Source organism: Ambystoma mexicanum, chromosome 3q (genome assembly GCF_040938575.1).
Source record: "Ambystoma mexicanum isolate Mex_15411 chromosome 3q, UKY_AmexF1_1, whole genome shotgun sequence".
Taxonomy (NCBI): Eukaryota; Metazoa; Chordata; class Amphibia; order Caudata; family Ambystomatidae; genus Ambystoma; species Ambystoma mexicanum.
Window position 1 is genome coordinate 913593285 of NC_090926.1, and position 26743 is coordinate 913620027.

Below are 26743 nucleotides of genomic sequence, written 5' to 3' on the forward strand. Positions count from 1 at the left end.
CCTCCAGCTGCCCCAGGTGCGGCCTAGATCAAGCATCTGACATTCACATGATCTGGCACTGCCCTCACCTGACCCAATTCTGGTCCTCCGTCTGTGCCACGTTATCGGACATACTGGAACACACTATCGCCCCCACCCCGCTATACTGTCTCTTTCATGACTTTCCCCACCTGGGCCGTAGTTCAAAGAAACTGGCGGGACTCTGCATGCTTCTGGCGGTCTGGTGCATTTTGTTATGCTGGCTCCGGCCTAGGGCACCTGTGCACTCACAATGGCTTGGATCAGTTACTTGGGCACACGACGCCGAAGAGACCTGGAACGCTATGCAACATCCCCATGCAAGGCCAAGGGACATCTGGCGACGGTTCTGTGACTATATGACCTCCTTGTCCTCCCCCTCAGACTCCGCTCACTCCTCTCCTATATGTTCATCATAATGTGATTGCCATGCTATTTGTACGGTGTTTGTGGTTGAAATGCTGATACCCTGGGGGCTCCCTGTTCCCCTCTACTTTCCACAGATAATCCGATGTATAATGCTGAAAATGTATACTCTCCTTTATTGCTGTTGCTGCCATGTGGCCGCTCCTGGAATTGATAAATAGTTTGGAAAAGAAGCAGCATGAAAGAAATCGCTCAGTTTTAAACTATTATTTTGGAAATGTTCTTTGATCGGAGGGCACCTGCCAGCTCCGCCCCCCCAAACCCTGACTCCTCGCCCCCCCCCAAACTCCACTCCCAGCACGGACCTTGTGGGATCCCCCATCAAATGTTTTCCATTTCCACCAAAGTTAGCAGTGGAACTTTAATGTGATGTGTTTCTCGGGTGGTTATACCTTTGACATTTCAAGTCGGTCAAAGTAAGCGCTGTTGGTTCGCTGTCCTACTTCTGTCTCCTAAACAGATGTAAAGTAGAAAAAGGGCACGTGAGAAGGGTTGAGCGGTTCAACGAGCGTGCGCGTTCGCGGACTCAGGGTGTTGGCTGCTGTGCGGGTGCGTGATGATTGTGGCACAGTGCAAACCCTGTAAACGCGTTTGCATGTCCTATACTAAGGCAAGGCGCCGTATTAACAAATTGCGCATGCTCAAGGCAACCGCCATCTTAGATTCTGGCAGAGAAAAGAAAACCTCTTATGTCAGAAATCCGTTGTGACATTGCGCTTGACCAACAAATTCAGTAGCCATTTTTGAGTTTGGCGTAAGGAATACGCCCCCAGAGGTGTCATGTGGGGCGCGGCTAAGCGCACACGCTCCCGCGACTAGTTTCAGTCTTGGCGAAACAGCGCCAGCGGTATCTGCGAGCCGGGCCTCTCGCAGGGCGGGTCGCGCGCGCTCCCTTTTTGGCCTCCCTTGCATGAAGCTTGGAAAAGATGGCGGACTTCCTGCCCACTCGTTCGGTGCTTTCTGTCTGCTTTCCTCACTGTGTGCTGAACAGCCGCGAGGCTGAGCAGCAGCGTAAGTCGCGGGAGATCGACAAATGCCTGTCGCGGGAGAAGACGCACGTCAAACGCCTTGTGAAGATCCTGCTGTTGGGCGCGGGCGAAAGTGGCAAGTCCACCTTCTTGAAGCAGATGCGCATTATCCACGGGCAGGACTTCGATCTAAGGGCCAAGGAGGAGTTCAAGGCTACCATCTATAGCAACGTCATCAAGGGTGAGGCAGCTGGGGGCACCGGTGGGGGGGCGGGGCACACCCCGGGCGGTCATCTAGATATGAGCCTAGGAACCGCTGAGTACGACCGTCTGAAGGAACGTCATTAAGTCTTGTGTTCGTGGGGAGCAGACCCCGTATGACCAGAGTTTAGGCCACTACACTCGCATGATTATCTACTATGCTGTTGTCTTATGGACCCTATGTTTGACACGACCCGCACTGTGTTGTCATGGTTTGAATATGGCTTTAAGGACTCATCTCCCCCTTAGGTCTCGCACCCTTTTATCAAAGGGTGCGTGGTCTGGAGGGAGAGATGGTTGTGACCTTGCCTGAGGGGTTGGAGTGGCTTACACGGGGGCACAACTAGTTAATAGGGCTGGGCAGATCCCCCTTTTTTTAGTTCAGGATTCCAGTCTGTTTTATGTCAAAAGGTGTGAAATGTGAATGAAGATCATTCACGGGACAATGAGTTGTCAGTCGTTTCATAGCAGCTGCATCAAGATAAAGCGTAGCTACCAGGACGCACTCTTTAAATTACTTTTCTTCTGGATTCTATTTTGAGGAACCCCGCCCCCAGGAAGCACATACCTACCATCTCAGGTAGGGCTGCATGATCTGGACCGAAAGTCATATATTTTTTGGCTAAATGTCGATATGCGATAAATATCTCGATATTGTTTGTGGGTTAAATGCTCAGTTGTAAGCTGCCAACTGCCTGTGAGATGTCGCAAACACTTTTTTATTTATACGTCATTGATCAAAATAAAGTGTGAATGGAGTTCCTTTTCCTGTTTGAGAATAATTATCAAAATGTGAATACAAAATTGTAGTATAGGTAGTGTGTTATATATGTCTCGATGTTAACGATATTCGCATTTTACATCGATTTGGAGAAATATATCAATATATACCCCAGTGAGGAGAAATAATACGTTCACTAAGAATAGCTATGTTGTTTTAAACAATACTTGTTTGCACAGTAACTCATACAAATTAAGATGCAATTTTGCGTTTTTGAATGTCATACTCGGATCTGTCAGTAATATTACAGCTCCTTCTTATGGGAATGCTCTGCTCCTCTTACCACACGTGACTTTGAGGGTGGCTGGCTGTGTTGGTTCCATATTTTTCTATTGGTTGTATTGTTAGTCCCTGTTTATATATTTTGGACTAGTTGCCCATTTTAGGTAATAAACTTAACTTGAACATGGCTTTGCATATTTTAGGTAATAAACGTAACTTATACAAGGCTTATCTGTAGGCCTAGCCAGGGATGTATACCCTGGTCTGCAAGGGTGGTAAACTCCAAGCAAGCTCCTTCAAGCTGAAAGATAGCTGTATTGTTTGAGTGGTGGGGACCACCCATGAAACATGGAGGAGGCAAGACTTGGCGTATAATATAGTCCACCATCGTCTTCGATGTTAGGGGGGGTGGGGAGATTGTCCTTTTAAGTAGGTTTGGGTTTTAGATGCAGAGGGGTTTTACAGGCTGAACACTTGTATTATGTCCACATAGGTAGCACAGGTAAGCACTCCCTAACCCCCTCCCTATGTAAAACACGATGGAGAAGGCGAAAGGTAAGGATGGATTTGGTGCTTCAATTTGCTGCAATCCCTAGTAGGCAACCAGTGGTGCTGGAGAGCTTTCTAACGTTTTTGGGATATTCATTGAAATGAAGAGCTTTGTAAAAAAGGGATGTTTTATTGATGGCCGTTCTATTGCTTGTTGGTTTGCGAAGTCGGGTCACCTTGCTGTGCGATTTACCTTACTGTGGGATTTGTTTTTATTTAAACCGTTAGGTCACAGTTTCCTGTTGTGAGGGGAAGGCCCAAATAATGGTGTAGAGCAGCAACCACAGGGTGGGGGGGGAAGGCCGGGAGGAGGGAAAATATTCAGTGTTGGAAAAGCCCTCTAGCACCACGCATAGACCACTTCCTTAAAGAACTCACGTATGTGAATGAATGCGAGGAACAGTATGTTATATCACTACCTAACACGAGTTGACCAAAGGACATTTGGACTCCGTTTAGAATATACCTGTGTGAATTGGTATCTGATGAAGAAAGCTCTCCAGGACCCTAGTTTGAAAATGCCTGACATATTATGTAAAGCTATGTTCTTGCCTGGCCTATGCACTGTTTATTGCTGATTGCTTTTGCAGAGTCGTGACCCTCAATAAAGTTTAAAAACAGGCTTTAAATCTTTTTATATATGGGTAGTTGGGCAGCATGGTTCTTTAAGGCAATCATTTAACCATTCACTCTTGAATGCCCTTAACTTGAGAACGACTGGAAAGGCCTATGATGGGTGCTATGAGGATGAATGAATGAAATCTGTTTGCTTCTAGGTCAGAGAAGGATCCTATGGAACAGACCTACCTGCAAAAGGAATGCGTTAACATTGCTCCTGAAAAGTATGATGGTTATTTTAGACTTATTGCTGGTTCTAGCTTTTGGGAGACCTCTGTGTGGCGAGATGTGCATGGGCCACCTTATTTGCATTGACACCACCAGGAGTGAGGTTATTCATATTCGAGAGAATCATGCAAAGTAGAAAGCTGTCGTAAGTAAGCCTAGAAATTAGTATTTGTGTGATGTGCACTATACCAATGGCTGCTTGTTATATTTGAAGCAGCGCTATGATAAACCATGAGCGAGGGATCAAGCTTAAGGGCGTATTGTATTTATTTATTTAGCGCACTTGCAGCCCAGGGGCATCGAGGTGCTGTTACAAGAAAATGTTGGACTTTGGTTTCAGCGATAGGGCAAGTGGTAGGATGTCTCATGGTCACAGTAATACAGGCGTAGTTATACAGAGTGATTCATATGCGTTCTACAGTTAAATAGCGTTGTCAGGTACATTTCATACAAAGAGCTTGGTTTTAATGTAGACTGTAACATGGATCACTTCTAGACATAATTTTAGCAGGAAAAACCTACTGAGAGAAAATGATCTGTCCAGGGTCACACTTTAGTCAAGTGATGAAACTGGGATTTGAGTAGTCTGCCATAGTGCTTTACCAGGAATGTTTCTTTGGCTTTAAAGAGTATGCTGCCAATTTTCTAGAAATGATATTAACATTGCACTCATGGAAATCCTGACATAGTATTTGTTTTTCTTCATCTTGAATAGAACTCTACAAGTACCAGACTTTAAATTCATGTGAGTCTAAAGAAAGCTTCCTTTTGTGTTTTGAGAACATACTTTGCAGGTTTAGTAATACAACCGAAGACATTATGGTAATGCCAAATGCTTAGTCATTGTTTCAGACGCGCAGAGCTTGTTAAATGTATAATGTGACGAACATTTTAATATCCTCAAAAAAAGAAAGCTAGCAACTATGGAAATGAGTTTAAAAAAAAATAATTGTGAATCCTTAATATTTTTTATTTAAAAAAAAATGTTTGCCTTGAAAGCACATAGAAGGCATGCATTGTGATAGCAAAGTGCAGTCTTGTGGGTGCTTCCAGAAGCAAATGGCCCCAGTGTGTGTTCATTTAAAATTCATACTTAATATGCTGTTGTGGACCACGATCACGCAAGGGCCGGGAGGATAGCTCCAACGCAACGTGTTGGTTTTGGAAGTAAGACAACGCATAGCAACACAGGTTCCAATACCGGTCTTACGCTTAGAAACTGGTCTCCGGTATTAAGTGTGTTATGATTGATAAAAGCGCAATTATAAGTGATCACCTTCTCGTCAAATGCTCTCTACACATAGCATGTGCACCTCCAATGAGTAGAAGCTACACCTTGGACAAAGGGTTTCACAACTGCTCTAGGCCGACTCATGTATTCATTTCTTCGGCAGTCACAAATTAAATACCACAAATGTGGGAAATTATGTTAATTTTACGATGTGCATTAGTGGAAGTGTTAAATGAAACTACTGTTTTAATGATTAAATGTTTTTTTATAGTGCAAAAGGTTGATTTACTCTTATCTAACATTGTTTATTGATCATGGACCTGGCTTCGAGAAACAGAGCACTTTACAGAGGTATACAACAATACAGATACATAACGGAGTGCTTTTCAGAGATAATGGAACAGATATACAGAGGAGGGTACAGCTGTACCGGGTGGCAGGGAGGAGAGGGGGGCAGGCATTGTCTAGCTGGTCAGGTGCCGCGAGGGGTGATGTTTTGACCTAGGTGGTGAGGCAGGGCGATTCCTTGAAGAGGTGGGTCTTGAGTTCTTTTCTGGATTGTAGGAGCGAGTTTGAAGCTGATAGGGAGGAAGTTCGTGTCTTTGGGCGTAGGCAGAGAAGGCTTGTTTTCTGGACTTTCCTTTTTTCAGCAGCAGATTTCAAGTCTGCACATGACCTGACTTCTGGTGGTGCGCTATCAGCCGGAGATGCTGCAAGGTAGCTGACTGACTGCCTTATAGATGATGCAGTAATGCTTGAAGGTGATCGTGCGTGCAGCGGAAGCCATTGAAGGTCGATGAGGGCCGGGGTGATGTGGTTGTATCTGAGTAGACCCTTGATGAGGCGTGCAGTCTCATATAGGACACAAGGGAGGCCTTCGAGGAGTGAATTTCCCCCATCCAGGTTGGATACAACCAGTGCTTGAACAGTGGATCTTAAGCTGCCTGGAGGGAGGAAGGGCTTGTCATTTCGCAGGAGGGAGTGCTGATACCAGTTGTCTTAGCTATGTGTGGCTTGAAAGAGAGGTGTTTGTCGATATGGAACCTGAGGACTTGGCGCCGAAGGTGAGCTCAGGTGTGAATCGCTCAGCTGTTGATAGCTATGTGTGGGTGTTTGGTGGTGTTGGAGAGGAGTAGGAATTCGGTCTTGGAGTGGTTGAGCTTCAAGTATGCACTGGATAGCCAAGACTGGAATCGGCAAGAGGCAGTTTTTGAGGCTAAGGATTATGGAGGTTATCTTGAGGTATAGCTGTGTCGTCTGTATATTGGATGTTGTGTGTGGCTAGGAGGGCTCCTAGTGGCTCCTTGTATAGATTGATCCTCACCCTGCACAACTCTACAAGTGACGGGTAGCATTGGCGATCTAGAGGAAGTCATCTGAACTGTTGGCGAGTTAGGACTTGAACCAGCGTAGAAGAAGGTGGCTGGTTCGCCCCCATGCGCTGATGCTGGTGTCCGTGAGCCCCCCTGGTGGTCTGTTAAATGCCTGGTCTTGTAGAACCAGGAGCAGGGGTGTCTGTCATCAAGGCTGGTAATGGGCATTGTCGACCACCTGTATGGTTGCTGTCTGTGTGGCATCTGAGTCTGAACCTGGATTGGTCGATTTGTAGGAGATTCGGTGTGGATGTGTTGCTGCGGTTTTGCGGCCACTGCTTTCGGGATCTTACCTAGAAAGGGAAGATGGGTGATGGGGCGATAGCTACCTAAGCACTCTGAAACTGGAATTTCTGGTATGCAGTGCTATGCAAAACAAACGGTATTTAAATGTGCTGCTAATAAACCGAATTGTACTTCAAGTATTTACTTGGCTCTGCATATTTTTTCTGGGGAATCAAGTCTGGTAACGTTCTATGGCACAAGACTAGTACCATCAACTCCAGAGACCTGTTGTAACCTGTTCATCTTGACTGCTCTGGTGTGCAAGGTTCTTGTGTCAGGCTCTGTACCATTTCACAGACGGTCCATGCTTTGCTAAATTGAGGGAGAGCAGGCTTTCGTGTCAAGTAAGCTGCCGTGAATGGAAAGTGAGCACATACGTTAGGCCAATCATGTACAGCAATAATTTTGAGTTGTGTAAAGCAATACATGCATTCTTGTGGTTACTTAAGTGTGTGGTGCCTAATTGTAGCAGTTCAAGGAATGGATTGGAGCAGAAGGAACAAGAGGCAGGGGCATGCCAAGGAATTGTGCAATGAATAGATCAGCGGTCCTAGAGCTACCTTGCTGTAGAAAACCTATGATGGGGGGGATGTTATTTCTATGCTGGTCTATTAAATTAACCTTGTATGATTTGCTTCAAAGGGTAATGGTTTCTTATTTCTCACCCACCAGTAAATCCATTCCACCCTCTTTCTTTCCCAAGTCCTTCCAGAATTAGACTTCCTTGCCTCATGAGACGGGAACATCTAGAATTTCCAATTCAATTGGGTCCCCCTGATTGTAGTTGCTCTGGCCCCTCCAGTAGAGCAGGGGGGATAATGGTCAAGTCCTTGCCTGCCAAGTAGTACCCCTCAGCCCTCCCATCTAGCCCTCGGGTGGGAGGGAAGTGTTGTTCCAAGACTTGGTTGAGAAGGAGAAGCATTTGGAGTAACGGAATACCAGTAATTAATTGGAACATTACCTCCTCATCCAAGACTTTGGAGAAAGAGGATACACCCGGTAATATCGGGGAGGGGAATTGCACAACATACAGTGGTCAACTACACACGTGCAAACAATTTCAAAGTTTAATGAACAAAAATCGATGACCTGAGACAAACTGCTGAACCAAAAGACTCTCGGAAGACCAACATACGAAGTGGGAGCTTAATATTTCAGCGTATGATCAAGTGGTGGCCCTAGAAATCGCCCATTGGGACACTCTTAAAATCCAACCAGGAGCCAGTCCTAGCACACGTATATCTTCCCTGTACTGTCTCATGAGTGTAGATCTGTTGGCTCCTATGCCATCTTGATAACTGTCCTCACTTATCTGTTAAAGGTTGTCATTGTAGGCTATCGACAAACATGCCCTGGGCCGAAGGTGACCCAACAACTGTTAACCCTGCGTAGTGTGTGCCAGTTTTGCCAAATAACCCTCGACTACCTTTCCCATATCAAAAGGGTGGCATAAGGAGTAGGGATGAGGATTCCCTCAGAACTCCCTAAGGGTAGGCAGAGACGGTCCTGGTGAAGGTGAGAAGCCTTGAACGGCCAATGCAAGAGCCATTGTTGATCCCGCTCTTTCAAGCCTTGCCTGTTCAGAAGGCATTCCACTAAAGGAAAACTGAGGGTCAAAACTTGAATGATGGGCTACTGTAGGAGGCAAAACAGGTGGGGTGAACTAGGGTTTCCTTGCCCAGAATGGGGCTACCCAGATGCACTCTGTCCATCCTGACTTGTAACAGAACCTTCTAAATGAGCAGGAAGGGAGGATAGGTTGATAGCAGGACGGAGGGCAAGGTGAAGAGAAGATGTTTGTGCCCAATGCGAGGAGATCCCTGGCCCTTTACATGTAATTCAGGAGGAAAGCTTCCTGATTTGTGCCCAACAGACGGGATTCCAGACTTGTCGCAAATCAAATTACTCTGAAGGCAAGGAGCCTCAGGGAACACTATGCTTATGATGTTGTCCTGACATTTCCCACTCGTGGGATATACAAGGTTTCGAGAAACAGGAGATTGACATCTGCCCAAGTCGGAATCTTGTAGTCATCCTGCTGGACCTTATCCCACCCTGATGGTTGATATAAAACATGGCAACCATATCCTCTGTGAAGATCTTGATTGCCCTTCTCTGAGGGTTGGAGCGATGGCTCCTAGGGACCTCCAGATGGTAGACTGCTCTGTCTAGTTAAAGGGCCACTCCCTCTTGGACAACTTCACCTTAATGGACAAGGACCACATGATAGCACTCCACCCCAACTGACTGGCATCTGTTGTAATCGGGGGACTAGCGGAAGCACTGAAAGGGGGGTTGACTCCTTAAGTCATCCCGCCAACTCCTGTTATAGTGGGACACTTTGACCAGGCTGAAATATTGCAAAGATGCAGCATTCCAGTGGTGCAGGAGGTCTCATGTGAAACCTGACCTAGGGCACAACAAACTCTCAAGGCCATGGTTCCCTGTACCTCCAATCACTGGTGCCCAGAAGCCGCCTTGCTTAATGGTGATTCAAAGCTACGTTGCCATCATGGGAGGGAAGGAGATCCTCAGAGTGTTGGTAAAGTCCCCCAGTAAATGCAGACTCTTGAGCGGGGACCAGCATGGGTTTCTTCAAACAAAACCTCCCCAGAAGGGGGCCTCACAGTAGTTGTGTTCCTGCGGGTAAGGGCGGAGGTATGATCAGCTGGGCTACCAATGCTGCTAGGACCTTTGTTAAAGACCTTGGGGGCTGAATATTAGAAGCTGACAATTATCCTCCACTACTACAAACTGGAGGAACCGTCTATGACCATCCTGGATGGGGATGCAGAAATTGGCAACCTTGAGGTTGATGGGGATTAAGAAAATAGACAGATCAAATTGAAAGATGCTGTGAAGGGTCTCCATTTTTGAATGGAATCGGCTTAATATGATATAGTTTATTTGTATCACGCTCGTACACAAGTGTTTCCGAGCGCGAGAAGGCAAGGGAGGGGAACATGGGAATACAACAACGGTCTTACTAGGCCCAGTGACATTGAGAACGCGCAAGTGCATGGGAAAGGGGGGGGGGGGGGTAATGCATGGAAGGGGGAGAGTGGAAAGTGCGGAGCAGAGGAGAACAGATACATTATAATAAATACAAATGGATAATGGAGGCAATAAACTGAGGTAGTGCAGCCGGCAAGTGCTGTTTACAGCAGCAGAACTCGGTAAGTGTGATAAGTGCAGAAAAAGAAAATGGGGGTGGGGGACTGTATGGGTACAGATACAGTCCCCAGTGCAAGGGGTGGCCAGGAGGCAGTGGTGGCAGGATGAGCAGGTTCCTGGGGACAGAGGGTGGCCAGGTGCACAGTGACAAGAGAGCAGACCAGCAGGGTAGAGGGGGAGCAAAGGCAGAAGCAAAAAGGAAGGTCTTGAGGTGCTTCTGGAACCAGAAATTGTTCTCCAAGTTTTAGAGTGGCTGGGAGGACTGAGATCTACCCCCAGCTCGTTTCTTTGAAAAACGGCTGACCCTGAGGGAGTTGGGAAGTAGAGGAGCGAAGAGCTTGAGAGGGGAGGCATTTGCGGGGGGATAGCTGAAGGTATTTTGGACCCAGGCCCCAGAAAGCCTTAATGAAACTTATGACTCAGTTTGATTGGATGCTCTCCTCATGAGGGCTTTGCTACTGTAAAGAGGAGACGGCGCTTGTATGAACCACTTCTGCAAAAGCTGACAAATCCACTCCTGAAGGGCTGACTTCTTTGAGGAGTTTCTGGGCGTGAAGTAATTTTCCCTGCTTCTGGGAATAGGAACAGAATTTGTTGGACACTGTCCCAGACTGTCTTTTTTTTTTTTTTTTTTTTTTTTTTAATTTATCCCCCTCCTCCCCCAAGAGCTGAATAGCTGGAGACAGCCTCCAGTGGAGATGGCACGTGTGGTTCCGAGCTCCCACAGTCGGGTGCAAGAGGTTAGGCTCGTGCTTGATTGTCTTCATCCCCTCTCTTGCATGGAATCTGGTGCGCATAGAGCCCCTCAGTGCTTGGATGGTGCCCCTACATTTGTACCCATGGTGAGCGTTAGGCCTGCTTATACTTGGGTTCAGTCAGGGCATTGACTTCCTTCGATTTCTTGACCAGCTTGGAGCTGAAGTTTCTGGCCCAGAAAAGGCAGCCACATCAAGGTGTGCTTCGGAGGAAGATCGAAGTGAGGGCCACCGCTAAAGGACCCGATCTCACAAGAGGAGAACCTCAGAGTTGGGTATTTCCCTCTGTTCCCTGGGAGATGTTTGGGGGAGGGATCTTGCTTCTGTCTTGATATAAGGTATACTGTACCTTCAGCCCAGGTACAGAGCCCTTCTACTCCTTTCGGAGTCTTTGGATGATCTGCTAAGTTAGGGGTTCAGCCCGCTCTGAACACCAAATGGGCCCCAGTGATTGGTGCAGGCTAAGCCTACCGTTCCAAACCAATCCTGGCTCCCCACCAACATTTTTTGTTATGCATGACGTCAGGAACAGAGTGCTCTGCAACATGACAGACAAGGGGTGACAACACAAGTCCCACCCATCTTCCTGTCTGTCGATCAAAGTGTCTCTGGTTAATTGAGCCATCTGCGACTCTTGATTACGTTTTCCTTGAAGTATGTGGCGAGAGCAGACTTCTTCTTCCCCCCCCACCCCCACACCCGCAAAATGCATACTTCTCCGCTCTGAAAGGGGTCAGCTCTGCAGGGGTTTGCCTACAGTAAATGGTGGACCCGGACATAGATTTCACTGCCTTTCATACAGAGGGGTGGGAACTAGCTTCAAGTTGACACATTGCATACCAAAGGGTTGGGAGTCCCACCTTCCTGTTTCCGGCAACCTAGCCCTTTCAGGCTTGTTAGTATGCACTGCCACCCTTGTTTGTAAGCACTGCCACCAGCCGGAGTAGACCATAGGAATGCAGATCCATGGAGCCTTTGATATTTAAATTAGGCTGCAGGAAGGTGTCTTCGCCCCCCCCACCCCTTCTTGGAATGCTTTGATGTATCCCGTGTCCGTCACATTCCAGCTGAATGATGGGGGTGGGGTGGGGGGTGTCACCTGTAGGCTGTCTTCCCGGGGTACATGTGACTATGCGTTTTGTGCCGGAAGCAGATGGAATGGCCGCATACATTTCTCGGAGGCTGATCTACCATCATTCATTTTCATTATTAAAAAATAAAAAAAGCCCAAGCGAGCGCACTCTCCCCGTGCGGATGGTCGATTTCATCAATCTCCTTCCTCAAGAATTTATCTGGCATCACTTCCTCATCCGGAAACCCCAGTTGGTCAAAGTGTTGCAGAGGAAGGTCCAGGAGTGCAACCATTGGAGCGGGCAGCAGAGGTTTCTTTTTTTTCTTCATTCTTTTGTTAATTTTTTCTTGCATTTAAATTGGGTTATAACCCTGCATGCCCACAGCATTATTGCATAACACCCAACTCACCATCTACATTTTTATTTTTTGAGGTGGGTAGTTAGAGTAGAACAATTTGAGAAAAAATGATTCGACTAAAAATAACAATAACAGGCTTACTTCCAAGTAGAGGCATCCATGCGTCAATCGCTTTTGCATTGACTGTATTATCCAAAATGAAGACCCTGAGCTCTGCTGCTAATACATTGATGAAGCATCATCGGCCGATGTAAGACCAGCACTGAGCGGTGCCTCTGCCCTCAAGGTGGTTCTTTTGTGAGGGCGGGTCCGGTAGCGGTGGCCCTCACCCCTGTCTTCCTTCTCTCTATACATGCAAGTGTAGCCCCTCTATTCCATGGAGGGGCTAAGATTACACTTAATCACATATTGCTGCGCACAAGCATCCGTAGGTCCTGTTCTTAAAGCATCTTTGAAAGCCTTTATCTTTCGCTGCTATAAAACGTACACTTTTCAGTTTAAGCACTGGTGCTAGTAGGCATCCTTGTTTTACACCTCTTTTAGTTACCATTACCGCCAAAGCAAATCTTTTAAATGGGGGTATTGAGCGTGGACTTTGCTTTGGGAAGCAACTGAGTGCTTTACTTTCATAGGGGGAAGAACACAGTTGCAGAAGCAGAGAAAAAGGGAGCGGGGAGCTATCTGTCGAAGGCAGGGGTGGGGAAATGGCAGCAAGGGATCTACAAGCAATGAGGGGACAGTGTGGCGCAGATCAGAGTCTCAGGTAGGGTGAGGAGTGAAGGGTGTGTGGACCTAGGAGTTTGGGTGGAACCATTCTTTGAAGCGGTAGGTCTTGAGTTCTTTCCTGAACTGTTGAAGCAATGGGCAAAGTCTGATGTTGACAGTAAGGAGCGTTCACAGAGGAAGCCTGTTTTCTTGTACTTTTCTTCCTTCACTGAGTTGGAGTCTAGACATTTCGTTACTTCGGGTGGATTGCAGGCCTCTGGAGAATGTTTCTCATTGGGGTAGCTTGGGGATTGAAGGGTGACAGCTTTGTAGATGATGCAGCAGGATTTGAAGATAGTACGGGCTTGCAGCGGGAGCCAGTACAGTTTGCGGGTTTGGGTGGTGTAGTCGAATTTGCAGAGTCTTTCATTGTTTGGTGCAGCATGAAGGCCTTCCAAAAGAGCATTTCCACCATTGAGGTGGGGGAGGACCAAGGCTTGGACAGCAGATAATGAAGTTGGATGAAGCGCTTGATTTTCTGCAGGAGAGAAGTTTGCACCAAGCCGTTTGTCTTCCTTGTTGCTGTTTGAACGTGATATTGCCGATTTTGAACCCAAAGGACTTGGCACAGGTGGCCAGTGGGGCTGTGGATGCCCTCAAGGTTTATAGCATAGTCTGGTGTGGATGCCAGGGTGTTCGGTGGTGTTCATCTGTATAAATCACTTCTTGGAGGCTTCAGGTAAGCAGTGGGCATCCAGGACTGGATCGGTGTGAGGCAGGCCATGATCCTGTGGATGTTTTCATGGAGGCTATCTTAAGGAAGAGCTGCGTGTCGTCTGCATATTAGTCTGTGTGGCATGAGCAGTGTTCTGAGCGGTTCCATGTAATGAGAGAAGATCACAGGGGACAGGATGGAGTGTTGCAGGGACTTCACAGGTGATGGGTGGAGTTGGTGATAACCATATGTTCTGGCGTATAAGACTTTTTTTAACCGAGGAAAACCTTCTCAAAAGGCAGGGATCGTCTTATACGCAGGGTGTCGTTTTATAGGGCGGGTATATCACAAACTCTGTATTTTAACTGGAAAAGTTGGGGGTCGTCTTATACGCCCAGTCGTCTTATACGCCGGAACATACGGTAGTCTGATTTGAACCAGTTGACTAGGTATGGTGGTCTTTGAGTACAGGACCATGCTGATACTTAGCAAACTTGGGTTGATCTTTCTGGCTAGCTTGTCCTATAGATTCTTGCTACCAGAACAAATTCTGATGTCCAAGAAGGCAACACACCAGCGCATGTTTTCACCAAAGGCATACTTGTGAGACAAATACATTGTGATGTAAGTTTAATCTATTGCAGACAGACCTGGTCTGAAGTCCCCTCGATTTGCATTCAAATTCCTTCTGTATTGATCCAGTCAGTGGGCTCATTTGATGCTGCGACTCGATTATGCACTTGTTGCCACAAAAGGTGAAAAATCACTTCTACTATAGCTGTTTTTGACATTCTGGAAAGTTTCTGGTGCAAATCATAGGTGCTTCTGGTGCTTTGCTCTCGCTAATTTATTGCTGGCCTTCTTGATAGACTGTACATACAATAACCTCTACTGTGGCTATCTGTTGGAAACCTGGCAGTATTTGAAACCAGATTTAGTCTTTGATTCTTAATGTTGCACTAGAGTGGGTAAGGTAATGGTGAGCCCATCCTCTGCCTCATCAGAACTGTACTCCCCATTAAATATGATTGGATAATGGTTTTTTCATGTTCCGACGTGACTTATACTGGCCAATCCCCTAGGCCACATTGCCCCAGAAGGACTTTTTCATCTTTTCTAATGCAGCTTTCAGCTTCTCTATAATGCATCTACTTGATTACTATATTTCACCATGAGGATCCTTAAAGTCCCACTCTTGCAAGAGTGGGGGTGGCTGGTTTCTCATGCATGGCGATCTAGTGTCTGCAGCAAACTAGTTTGGTATTGTGATCAGGTGTTGGTTTCAATGCATCAACATGTCCGACCTCTTAAACAGTCTATTTGCTTGACCGTACTAAAACCTTCTAGTCCAGGTGTATCCAACGTACTCCTACACCCCGTTCCCTTTCTTTCATACTTGGAGTAGATTCCGTCCATCGGGACGGGACCAGAGCAGCTCCTTAACAGCCAAAACTTTGGAGGCCATAGAAAAGTCTGAGGCATGTGTCCACAGTAGGCCTCAAAATGACACTGACTGATGTCTGACTTTTTGCCTACTCACGAACTCGACCAATTGGTTGACACCAGGCTGATTTCGATGCCTAGTGCTGCCTTTGGGGAGGGGAGATGGAAACCCTTTTAGGCCTAGGCTTGAATAGACACCACACACAATGTCCTTACCATTAACCGTTTCACAACCACTGCCCCCCACTCAAACTAGGATTCGTAACAGTACATGGATCCATGGTTTGGGAGTGGGATGGGTCCTTCTTGGCAGTCTCCCGGCAGAAACGTGCGAACAAATTCCCTTCAGGCCGATATCGACACCCCTCAGTAGATTCCAAAACCTAATGCATTCGGAACCTGAGGAACTACTTTAATGCTCAATTTCTCAGTCACCGGAGATTCAAAAACCATTGGAAGTCCATCCACTGCTTCTGAAAGAAAGTAGTCTGATATTCTGCCGGAAGCCCCACATAAAGTGCCTGCTGACATGCAGAAAGAAGAGGACAATCTTCAATTCAGGCTTTTTTTTATTTACACATTTCCAACTCCAGATCTCCTTCTGAAGTAGGTGTTTTATCGGGAGCTTGAACCATAAAATCTCCTGATCATTCAGGCCTCATCCTACAACTGGATGTCCTACTGGAGGCTAGAAGAGTGTAGGGGAAATACCGCACTCTAGTCTGTACACAAACTGAGAATAGATGCTGCTTACAGGCTTTGATGCTCCGTGGACATCCCCATAAACTTTCCCTCATATACATTCCTAGCTGCAGCGAATTCCTACACATCCACCTCCACAGTCTCCAAACTCCTGATGAAGGAAGATAATATTCCGTATGGAGTCTGCAAGGAAATGTTTTTGCACTCCAGCTTACACAGGCCAAACATCAAAGCTGTCTAGCTGCCACCAATTTAAAGCTTTGGAAAGAGCTTTGACTTGCATCACTTAGGATAAGTTCAATCACTCAAGACAGGGATTTCAGGCGGCAGGTTTCTAGCGCAGGGTGTGTTTGAAACCGTAGCACAGCATAGACACATCAGCAGCGTTACTAGTAGACCCCTGTTGCCAGTCTTGGCTCCATGCAACCAAGTTTTCCAAAGACTTTTCAGGAAAAGCTGCTGGCTCCCTTTTTGAAGGCATGCAACTTGCACAGCTCAACTGATGCCAAAGCAAAGAACATTAGCAGCAAGACCGCTTTCTGTTCTTATGAAGCACATTGCTCCAAGTCTACATATCCACAAAGAATGGGCTTTCATTCCAGATAAATGATGGGATTCTGTTGTTTTCAGGGGCACAAGTCTCATCAACCAGACCTGTCTGTGCTGAAAACGGGAAAGCAGGTAATTTGTTATTTTTTTAAATCCCCTCATGAAACTACAGTTGTCGGGTGGATCGCTCTTCATCTGGAGGTGTGGCAGAATATATCAAAAGATGCTTGGGTCCTCTTGGTGGCCTGCAAAGGCTACAGCCTTCCACTCCCTTCACCCCCACCCCTCACTATTCCCTCCTCCCCCCTCCCCGGCAGAAGTGGGTGAGAGGTTTTATTCTCACATATTCACGGTGCCCAAACCCTCCCAGGATGTTCTGCATACTATCCTAGACCTGTCAAGAGTTGTCTTCACCTCCCAAAAGATAGATACATTCTTCTCTGCAGCAGGATTATTGGCTCTGTGTAGTGGATTTAAAGAACGCCTACCTTCATATTCCATTATGGTACCAAACACCAAAAATAATTTCTAGTACAGGGTCCAGCCTTGTCGGTCTCAGCTTGGCTCTGTTTTTACAAAGATGTTGGCGATAAATGACTTCTTCAGATTCCAAGCAGTCCACACAGATGGCTCCTCGAATCACTCTGTCCACACAATGCAAGCAACTAACTTCAGTGCCTACTAAATCTTCTGTTCCACCGTGGTCATCAGTGAATTGGAAGAAAACTTCCTTGATCTCTCAAGACCAGAATTTCATCCGATTTCGCTGAAACGCAACAATAGCAAGGGTTTCCATCACACGGCTGTGGACGAGAGATCTTTTGCAATCCTGTGCCATCTTCCTGAGTTCCACGCACATGCCGCATGGGTGTTACAGCAGTTGTTGGTCCTAATGGCTTCCAGCGTATTAGCAGTTCTATTGGCAAGGCTCAAAATGAGCCTTGTGACCGGCACCAAAACCCAGTCGCATATCTTGTGGAAGTCCAACCAGAGCAACCTAATAGGATTCTGTTTTCGGGCCCAGATCCTCAAGTGACCAGAACTAACACCTCTTTTCTGGGTTTTGGGGGTGGGGAAGGGGTAGCTAGGTTTGGGGGCGGGGGTGAACTTAACCTCTGTCATATGGGGTAGAGAGAACACCAACATTTTATAGTTGTCAGTGATTCTTGGCCTTAAGCTTTTCAGTCCAGCACCAAGTGCCAGGTATTTATTTATTTGTTTTTATATAGCACACAGCAGCCCTGAGGCATCATGGCGCTGTTACAATAGGCTGGTTACAGAAGTACTTAGTTACAGTTGTTAGGATACACAAACATGGTTACATGCAGGCATGACTTTAGAATTGAAGACAAAATGATAACTGGGTTTCATGCGAGATAAAGACATAACAGAGTGTTTGAGACATACTGTGTGAAGGTCCCGAGTAGATCCGCTCGTAGTAATGTGGGTGTATTAGTTAAATAGCGTGGTTTGAGGCCTTTGCGTAAAGCTGTGAGAAGTCTCGGCTCTCCGTTGGACAGGGCGTTCCATAGTTTAGGAGCTAAGTGAGGGGAAGCTGATCCCTCCTGCTTTGGCCCTTTTGATGGGCGAGATGCGCAAATAGTGGGTTATTGTAGGGCATGAAGAGGAGTCTCTGATGGGGTCAGCTAGGTAAGGAGGGGCCCGAGAGGCATAAGCACTTGTGTTCTGCCTGTCTCGCTTGTGTGATGTGGTCTCTTTTTGGGATATTGAGTGCTGCTCTGAGCCTATTTAGGTTTTTTGCTGATATTCCTGCAAGGAGAGCAATGCAGTAGTCTAGTTTAGCTCCAATGGTGGCTTGGGCATGGAGAAGCAGTTTTGGTTTAAGAGGAAGGGTTTTATGACATTTATTAAGTGATCGCATGGACTTGTATCATGGACAGCGTGGAATCTAGGTACACCCCTAGTGTCTTGACGGGGATGGCAGTGTTTTCTGTGGTGAAGTTGCTATAATTGTGGTTGAGTTCGGATAGTTTCCTTTTGGGGCTCATGAGGATGATCTGCCAGGCTTGAATGGTTTAGTAAATTTGGAGGAGGGCTGCTGAGTCTAGGTCGTACGAGCCAGTAAGGGGGAGGAGTACCTGAGTATCATCGGCATAGTCTAAGCTATGCCCAGGGAGTCCAGTTTATCAAAGAGTGGCTTGGTAAACGGGTTGTAGAGGGTTGGTGCAGTGCATGAGCCCTGGGGGACTCCAGTGTATGGTGGTGGAAGCAGCGTTGGCCTGATCAGAGAATACCTTCATTGTTCTGCCTTCGAGGAAGGAGGTTATCCAGGAGGAGGCCTGTTTGGAGACGTGGGCTTCATTGGTGAGGTGTGAGGTCAGGATCTTGTGATCGAGATCAAATGCAGCTGATGGGTCCAGCAGCAGTAAGAGGGAGGGCTGGTTTGCCTTTGTCCATGATCTTGGTTATCTGGTTCTTGAGGTCCAATAAGGCGGTTTCTGTGCCACAGCCTTTACGGAAGCCTGATTGCCTTTTCCCTAGGATGGCTTTGGTTTCAATGTAGGATGGCGTTGGTGTCAATGTGTTGGATCTGGTTGTGAGTGGCTTTGTCCAGTATTTTAAGGAGGAATGGGACGGTGGTGATGGGGTGGTAGTTGTTGGGTGAAGATGGGCCTATTGAGGGTTTTTTTGAGAATCGGGCGGACCCAAGCTGCTTTTAAGCTGGTTGGGACGGTGCACATGGCGAATGAGGCATTGATGAATGGAGCCAAGGAGATGGCGTAATCTTTGATTTTTGGGGGGGGCAGATGTCCCCTTTACATGTGGATGGTTTAAGGTGTTGGAGGAAATCTATAACCTCTAGTTCAGAGACATCTCTGAAAGAGAAGGCGGAAGTGGGGGGCTTGGGTAGGAGACAGCTGGGCATGGTAAAAGGATCAGATTTGGGTAGTGCTTTGCGTTGTGTTCGTATTTTATTTTGGAGAAGGGTTATTTTGTTTAGCAGGGCTGCTTGGATGCTTGAGCACCAGGCTTGATCTTTTATGATCTCATTTGGGCAGGTTGGAGGGGTGGTAAGATCCTAAAAGCTGGAGAATAGTTCTTTGGGTTTAGAGTTGGCATTAGAGATCCTTGTGTTGAAGTCATTGGACTGAGCATTGAAGATGGCTTTTTTTTTTTATATTGTGTGGATAGTCTTTTGAAATTGTCCTTTGTGGAGTTGCTAGGGTTGGTCTGCCAAGTAGCAAGGGCATCGCTTTTGCTAGTGCGGAAGGATAATGGGTCATCCGTGAACCAGGAGTTTGAATGCATTGATATTTAATTATTTTTTTTGCTTCAATGGGGGCTATGGTGTCAATGACTTTGAGGGTGTGGGAGTAGATGTCAGCAAGAGCTTTGGGGTCTCTGGCGAACTGAGGTTTAAGCTCTGAAACATCCAGGAAGGGGAGAATGTTGTCTTTAGTTAGGTTCTGACATAGGCCGGAGGGGCATAGGAGAGGACTTTACTGGTAGGTTCGGTAGGGATGGTGAATTGTATGTAATTATGGTCCATCCATGGGTACACTGAATTGGGGGTTATAGTGGTGGAACAGTGAAGGTCAGCAACCCAGTCAAGGGTGCATTGCAGTGGGTAGGTCCGGGCAGGCATTGCTGTTTCAATGTTCTACATGAACAAACACGAATAATCAGATTTTGCACTCTAATCCTGCATCACGTCAATTGTGGCATTGGGCATTCAGAGTGGGATTTGGTTACAAACTATCTATATCCCATGTCAATAGAATTCAGAGGTGGCCTCCCATCTGTTGCTTCATGAATGGGAGCTGAATACCAACATCTTCATCTGATTTTTTTTACGACTAGAAAACTAGTTATTTTCAACATACATCATCAAGGAGCTGCTCGGGGGCCAGGCTGTCGGGGAGATGCCCTTGAAATAACCTTGAAGAATGACAGCGCTCGCTTAGCTTCTCCACTACTGCCTCTTATTTTATCACAAGCTTCTGAAGCAGAGCAAAGAATTCCATAGTGGAGTTTATAGCACCAGTGGCAAGACGGTCCTGTTTTTCGGACCGGACCAGCCTATCCTTCCATTCGCCAGAGATCCCGAAACAGAGCAACCAGTACCCCTCCCTGCATTTGTAAACTTTGCAGTGTGGTTTGTAATCAGGTTGTTGGCTCACCTCGACCTTTCCAATGAAAATCTTCACATCATGCAGGTAAACGGTCTATGCGGGTGCAGTATAACAGTAAATGGCTCCCTTTTTGCCAGTGATGCCTAGACAGGGTTATCAACCCTCTTCTTGACGTCCTTTCATCTCGGAATTGGAAGCCACACGTATTCAACTGTATTACAGCAGGACTTGCCTGTCAAATGGAGCATATTTGGTTACTGATTCTTGTTCTTTCACTTTGTCAAATGTGTTTAACGCTCCTCATGCTAAATGGGATATTAAAGGGTAAGCTCACAGGAATTTTATTGGACAGTGGACAGGGCATGTATTTTTGAGCATATCTATCAGATTATTTTTCCCCAATGCATCTTGCCTTCGTTTTTTCCGGTATGTACACATGCAAATCTCACGTGTCAGTACCAGACCCATCTGTTGTTCCATTGATCCATCACCCGAAGTTTGAGTGCCCTTGCGGCAGTAAATCGCATCACTCACCCCTCAAGTTGACATGGACATGTCAAATCGATATGCTGCACCACACCTTTGTGTACATCGCAGCCAAATGTACTGTTAACATTCTCATGTACCCAGATGATCAAAGCACTCGCACACATTACAAGTTTACTCTTTTGCAAAAAGAAAAAAAACAGTTTACGCTTTTCAATAAATACTGAGTTGTGAATTTACCAAGTTATATTTCTTAATGCAGCGGGAAAATTAGTGGAATACATCCAACGAAACATTCAAACGTTTTGCTCACACAATTAGTGGAAGAACACAATGTTTACTACAAGCCATAGTTAGAAATAAGGTCGACTGTCACATTCCATGCAATCAGATTCTGTTCATCGATGACAAGTACTTTATTGTGAAAGCCAAAGTTCTGTGAGTAAAGTATAATTGTTTCTTCTATTTTCTATTCAGTTTGTGAGAGGGGGGGGGGGTCGTTTGTTAAACATCAACTACCAAAATGCATATCCTTGCATAAAGGATGACAGGCACGGCAAATGGGTAAACTGGTGCTGCACGATCGTACCAGAATATGCATGACCGTTTGTGATGGCGAACTTCCAATTCTGGTTCAAGAAATGGACGTGCGGATGATTGCCATGACATACTCACATCTGGTCTCTATCCTCTCCCATTTTACTTCCTCGCTCATTAATGGTGGAACCAGGTGTCAACTTGGCCTAGAGCTCTAGGCCCAATCTCCTCCTCCTTCTGGACAGGCGCCTCCGTCTTTCATTAACTTCCCCCCCTCGTGGGCCACCCTGCTTTCTGCCGTCCCTCTCGCCTCCCTCCGTCCCTGACGAGTGTACCACGTCCCTGTACCCCGCTTCGGAAGAACGTTTAAAGGTGGGAACCAGCTTCACATAGCTACCCTTAACTCTTGCTCTGCTGTTGAACACTCCTGACATCTGTCACCTCCTTGAAGACTTTCACCTCGGCGTTCTCGCTCTCAATGAGACGTGGTTCAATGCCAGCTTTGTCACTACTTTTGACACTCACCTTCCTGAGGGCTACAAGATCCTCTCCAAGCCCTGGCCTCACCATTCTAGAGGTGGATTTGCCCCGGTCTTCCCTGACGGGATCCCTGCTACTATCATTCCCACTCAATCTTACTCTTCCTTTGAATGCCTTGTCTGTATGCTGGGTGTCTCTCCTACCCTCTCACCATGATCTACATGTCCCTGGCTGTACCCCCACCCCCCTCCTCTGAATGGGCCAACCTCTCTTCCTTTGGCACTTAAATGTTCATCTAGACTTTCAGGATGCGACCACTGTATCTTTCAGCGACCTCTGACTTACCCTCACAATTCTTGGCCCACTCTGCTGGACACACCGTGGATGCTCTCATCTCAGCAGACCTCACTCTCACCAACTACTCCTCTCTAATGGTCTGATCATACTCTCCTCCCCTTTGGGGCTCCCTGGCCCACCGGCATTGCCTTTGCCTACACTGCCAGTTCCTTTCTGTCATTCAACCAATGAAGCATGTGCCAGTCACTGCTTTTGCCACCACCTTCACGCCCCCATGCCTTTGACTCTCACACCGACTCCACCTGCTAACCTCCATCTCCCCATCTCCAACATTCTTGACATCCTTGCTCCTGCCATGAGGATCCGCATGAAGCCTGCCTCCAAGTGCAACTCTTGGTATCACTCAGACTTGGCTGCTTTGAAACACAAGTGCAGAGTTGCTGAGATGAAGTGACCGGCCTCAAGCACATCCACTGACAAACTGGCCTGCCGCCTGCTCCAAAGGCAATATCGAGACTCCATCCGCTCTAAGAGGGCTCGTGTCCTCCCACGTATTCGTCTTATGATATTCGTATCCAGCTTTAGCTGCTTCGGAAAAACAATTCTCGGCAGAGGGCGCTGTGCGTAGAACCTGTCGACTCGATGTCCCTCGAGGCCCTCCGTCTCGGTTGACGTCACCATCGAGTACATATACCACGTGCAACGCCTGTTGGTTTCAGTTCCTTTTTTTTGTAAATACGATTGCTTCAAGAATTACGGCGCGATTCAGTGTTCAGACTGTTTTGAAATGGCCCTGTCTTTGACTCCTCCTCTAAACCATGGCTTCAAAAAGTGCTTAAAATGCGGCGCCAAGATATCTATTACAGACCTGCATAAAATATGTATTTTGTGCCTGCGCATTGAACATGTAACCTCCGACTGTCTATCTTGTCAGTCAATGACAGGTAAGGCCCTAAAAGAGAATACAGCTAAAATGTCAGCAGATAGAGTTGTTAAAAAAATCCCCTACCACACCTTAAAAATGGAGTCTTCCCATGAGACGTGAGACTCAAAGATAGACTAATGATCTCACTCCAGGCAATACTCCTCATCCTCTATAAAGTCGAATAAACTGTCATAGGTCTTCTCCAAGACCAGCATAAAGCCAAGACAAAAACCCTCGATCCCGGGTCATAAACACCTTGAGACATTTTGACGAGAAATCTTCGATGCCTCGTGTGATGACAGTAGCCAAGTCGAAAACATGGTTGCAAGGTGTCAAAGACTTTACCTTAACCTATGAAAAGGGAAAATGTCTATAAACCCTTACCAAAAAGCACTTTCAAGTCTTTAATCTCTATTTGTGAGGGATATGAAACCTCAAATGAGGCTGCACCTTTTGTCCTTCAATTAGATACTCTTAATTCACTGGGGACCATCCCTAATGTTCCAGACAGTTTTACCCCTTATGAACCAGGATCAGGGAACTGCTTGATTGTTTACAAACGGCTATTGGGTTTGACATAAGTCTAAGGTTATAGATTTTTTGAGTTGGATTAGACCAGCTCCGCCATTTGAGCAGCATGATCTCACCCATCTATTGGACAAGGGTCCACAAATTGACCCAATACCTTTTTCATGTTACCCTAGAGAGAAGGGTAATGACTAACCGGTAGATTCCAGAGTCTAGTCCTGCATTAAATATAATTCTCACCAGAAAAGTGCCATCCAGTAGCGACCCCAAGCTACCAGTCTAAACATAAAACACCTGAAAGCTTAGTGGTTCAGGCAGCTACATCTGCCTCTAAGCAAGCTGCGTACCCTACTATCCCTCCAGATAGGGATGATCAATGGGTTGAAACCTGGGCAAAAAAGTATTTTCTATGGGTAGCATGGCCTTGCTAACTCGACCTGTGCATTAGCACAATTTACTTTCATTCTGTGGGACTGCATAGCGATGGCGGCTGATCACACCCCTGATGGTGAGGAAAGATGACTTATTGAACCTGATGAGGCCATGTGGGAGTCTCTGCAATTGGGTCTGGACACGGTGGACTGCATCAGCAGGGCCATGGCGGCAAGCACTGTCATACGCAGATTTGCATGGTTGAAGTCGGAGTTTGCACCTGATGTACAATCTCGACTCCTCAACATGCCCTTTCACGGCTCGCACTTATTTGGTAATGAGGCTGACAAAAGCCTTGCAAAGCTGCAGACCGTCCCTGGGTGCTGCTATCAGGCAGCGACATCCTTTTCACCCCAGCGGATCATCTTGGAGGGGGTAGGTAATTTCGCTACTACTTGTCAGTTCTAAGAGAGAGGACCGGTTGGTCAAAAAAGATTCCCTCGTGGTGGGAGAGGTGCAAAGCAACCCCAATCGGTGGCGTCTTTGTCAGCAGCCGCTGCTTCAGCCACCTCATAACCTCTTGCAGGTCTTGACTCACGACACCCCGGTGGGAGACTGTCGCAGCATCTGAATGAATGGCGAGGTATTACTTTGGGTGCATGGGCACTGAAAACAGTAGCCCAAGGTTACTGCCTCACCTTCATACAGAGACCTTGGGATCAACCACTGGGAAGCCAGTCGCTAAATGTTCCAGGCCCGTTCCTGTTGCAGGAAATGTTGACCCTGCTAGAGAAGGGTCCTATAGAACTAATACCTGTGATGGAGAGGAACAACCGATGGTATTCTCCCTAGTTCCAAATCCCTAAGAAGGGTGGAGGACTGAGACCTATCTTGGACTTGAGATACTTGAAGTGCCTCAGGAAGCGCGTTGAAGATGGCCACGCTTTCTCAGATCCTTCAGTCCTTCCAGCTCCAGGATTGGATATAATTGGACCTTCAGGATGCTTACTTTCATGTGCCAATCCATCACAAGCACAGTAAGTAAGGTTTGCTGTTGGCAGTTCTCAATGTCAGTTTCAAGTTCTGCTATTCGGGCCGACCTCTGCCCAAGAGTTTCCACCAATTTAATGGCAGTGGTGGCAGCAAGTTTCAGGAGTGGGGGGAGATTCATGTCTACCCCTACCTGGACGATTGATCAGGGCACGTTCACCTGAACAAGCCCTGGAACATCTCTGCATAATCTGCCACTTCCTTCACAGACTGGGCTGCTCCCTCAATTACAAGAAGTCCCACATGATACAATCTCAAAGACTCCAGTTCATTGGAGCTGTCCTATATGCATACCTGGGAAAATCCTCTCCACAAGAAGTGAGGGCTCGACACATTCTGCAGATGGTAACCAAATTTCAGAATGCCCAGCCTTTTTTCGGCCTTTGACTTTTTGAGGTTGCTCGGTATCTTGCATTTTCCTGGTGCCAGATTCTCGCCTGAGAATGAGATCCTTTCACTGGCCTCTCAGGACCCAGTGGTCTCAATTATCAGGCAGGATGTCAGATCTACTTCAGATTCGGAGCAGGGTCACACAGGATCTTCTGTGCTGGGCCTGCGATGGCAACATTCGGAAGGGAGAACCTTTTTGGCAACCATGGCCGAAGATAACAGTAGTAACGGACGCCTCACTCACGGGGTGAGGAGCACATGCCATCGATTTGACAATCATCGGTCGTTGGTCTCCATTGGAGTCCAACTACACATCACCCTTTTGGAGTTAAGGGCAGTCAGACTGGCGCTGAAGGCCTTTCTGCCCTCTGCAATGGGGAAAGAATGTCCTGATAATGACTGACAACACAGTGGCCATGTACTGCCTCAAGAGAGGTGGTGTAGGGGCCCTACCACTGTGCAGAGGCAATGCAGCTCTTGGGCAAGTCCAGAAGGAATCTCCTTATTGGCCGTTCATCTAGAAGGAGAGAACGCAGCGGATGCTCTGAGCAGGCATAGCAGTCTCCCACAAGTGAGAACTAGCTCAGGAAGTCCTTAAAGAGATATTCACTCTTTGGGGAACCCGTCAAGTGGAAGTGGATCTACGACCAGTGTCAACCGGAAGTGCGAACTGTCCTGCTCTAGGGAATTTCCCACAAGAGATTTAGGAGACACGCTGCTAGTGGACTGGGAGTTTATACTCCTGTACGTGTTTCCTCCAGTCCCTGTCATTCCTCATGTGATCAAGAGGTTGAGAAAGTTTGGGAAATCAAGATCCTAATTGCCCCGGATTGGGCCAGGAGTACATGGTACCCAGACCTTCTGGACAGGTCCATCTACCCTCCAATAAGTCTTCCACAAAGACAGGACCTTCTCTTGTGAGAGGAGGGGCGGGTTCTCTATCCAGAGGTCCAGACACTCCATGTTCTCGCATGGTGTCTGAAAAATTGAGCTATAAAGATTGGGGACCTCCCGGATGATGTAATGGATATTTTGCTTTAGGCCAGTACGCCAGCAATAAAATTCTTATACTGCTGCCGTTGGAACAAGTTCTGCTGCTTGTGTAAGGAAAATTATGTAGATACTTTTCAATGTGATACACCTAAGGTGT

At 46.9% G+C, this 26743-nt stretch overlaps 1 protein-coding gene across 1 annotated transcript in view; it reads left to right on the forward strand.

The window, feature by feature from the left end:
* The first annotated feature begins 1069 nt into the window (after nt 1-1069).
* Nucleotides 1070-26743, forward strand: part of GNA13 (G protein subunit alpha 13) — a 273931-nt gene continuing 248257 nt past the window's right edge. Inside the window, exon 1 of the mRNA XM_069655057.1 lies at nt 1070-1653. Coding sequence (XP_069511158.1) covers nt 1371-1653 — 283 coding nt within the window. The 5' untranslated portion in view covers nt 1070-1370. The remainder of the gene's footprint in view (nt 1654-26743) is intronic.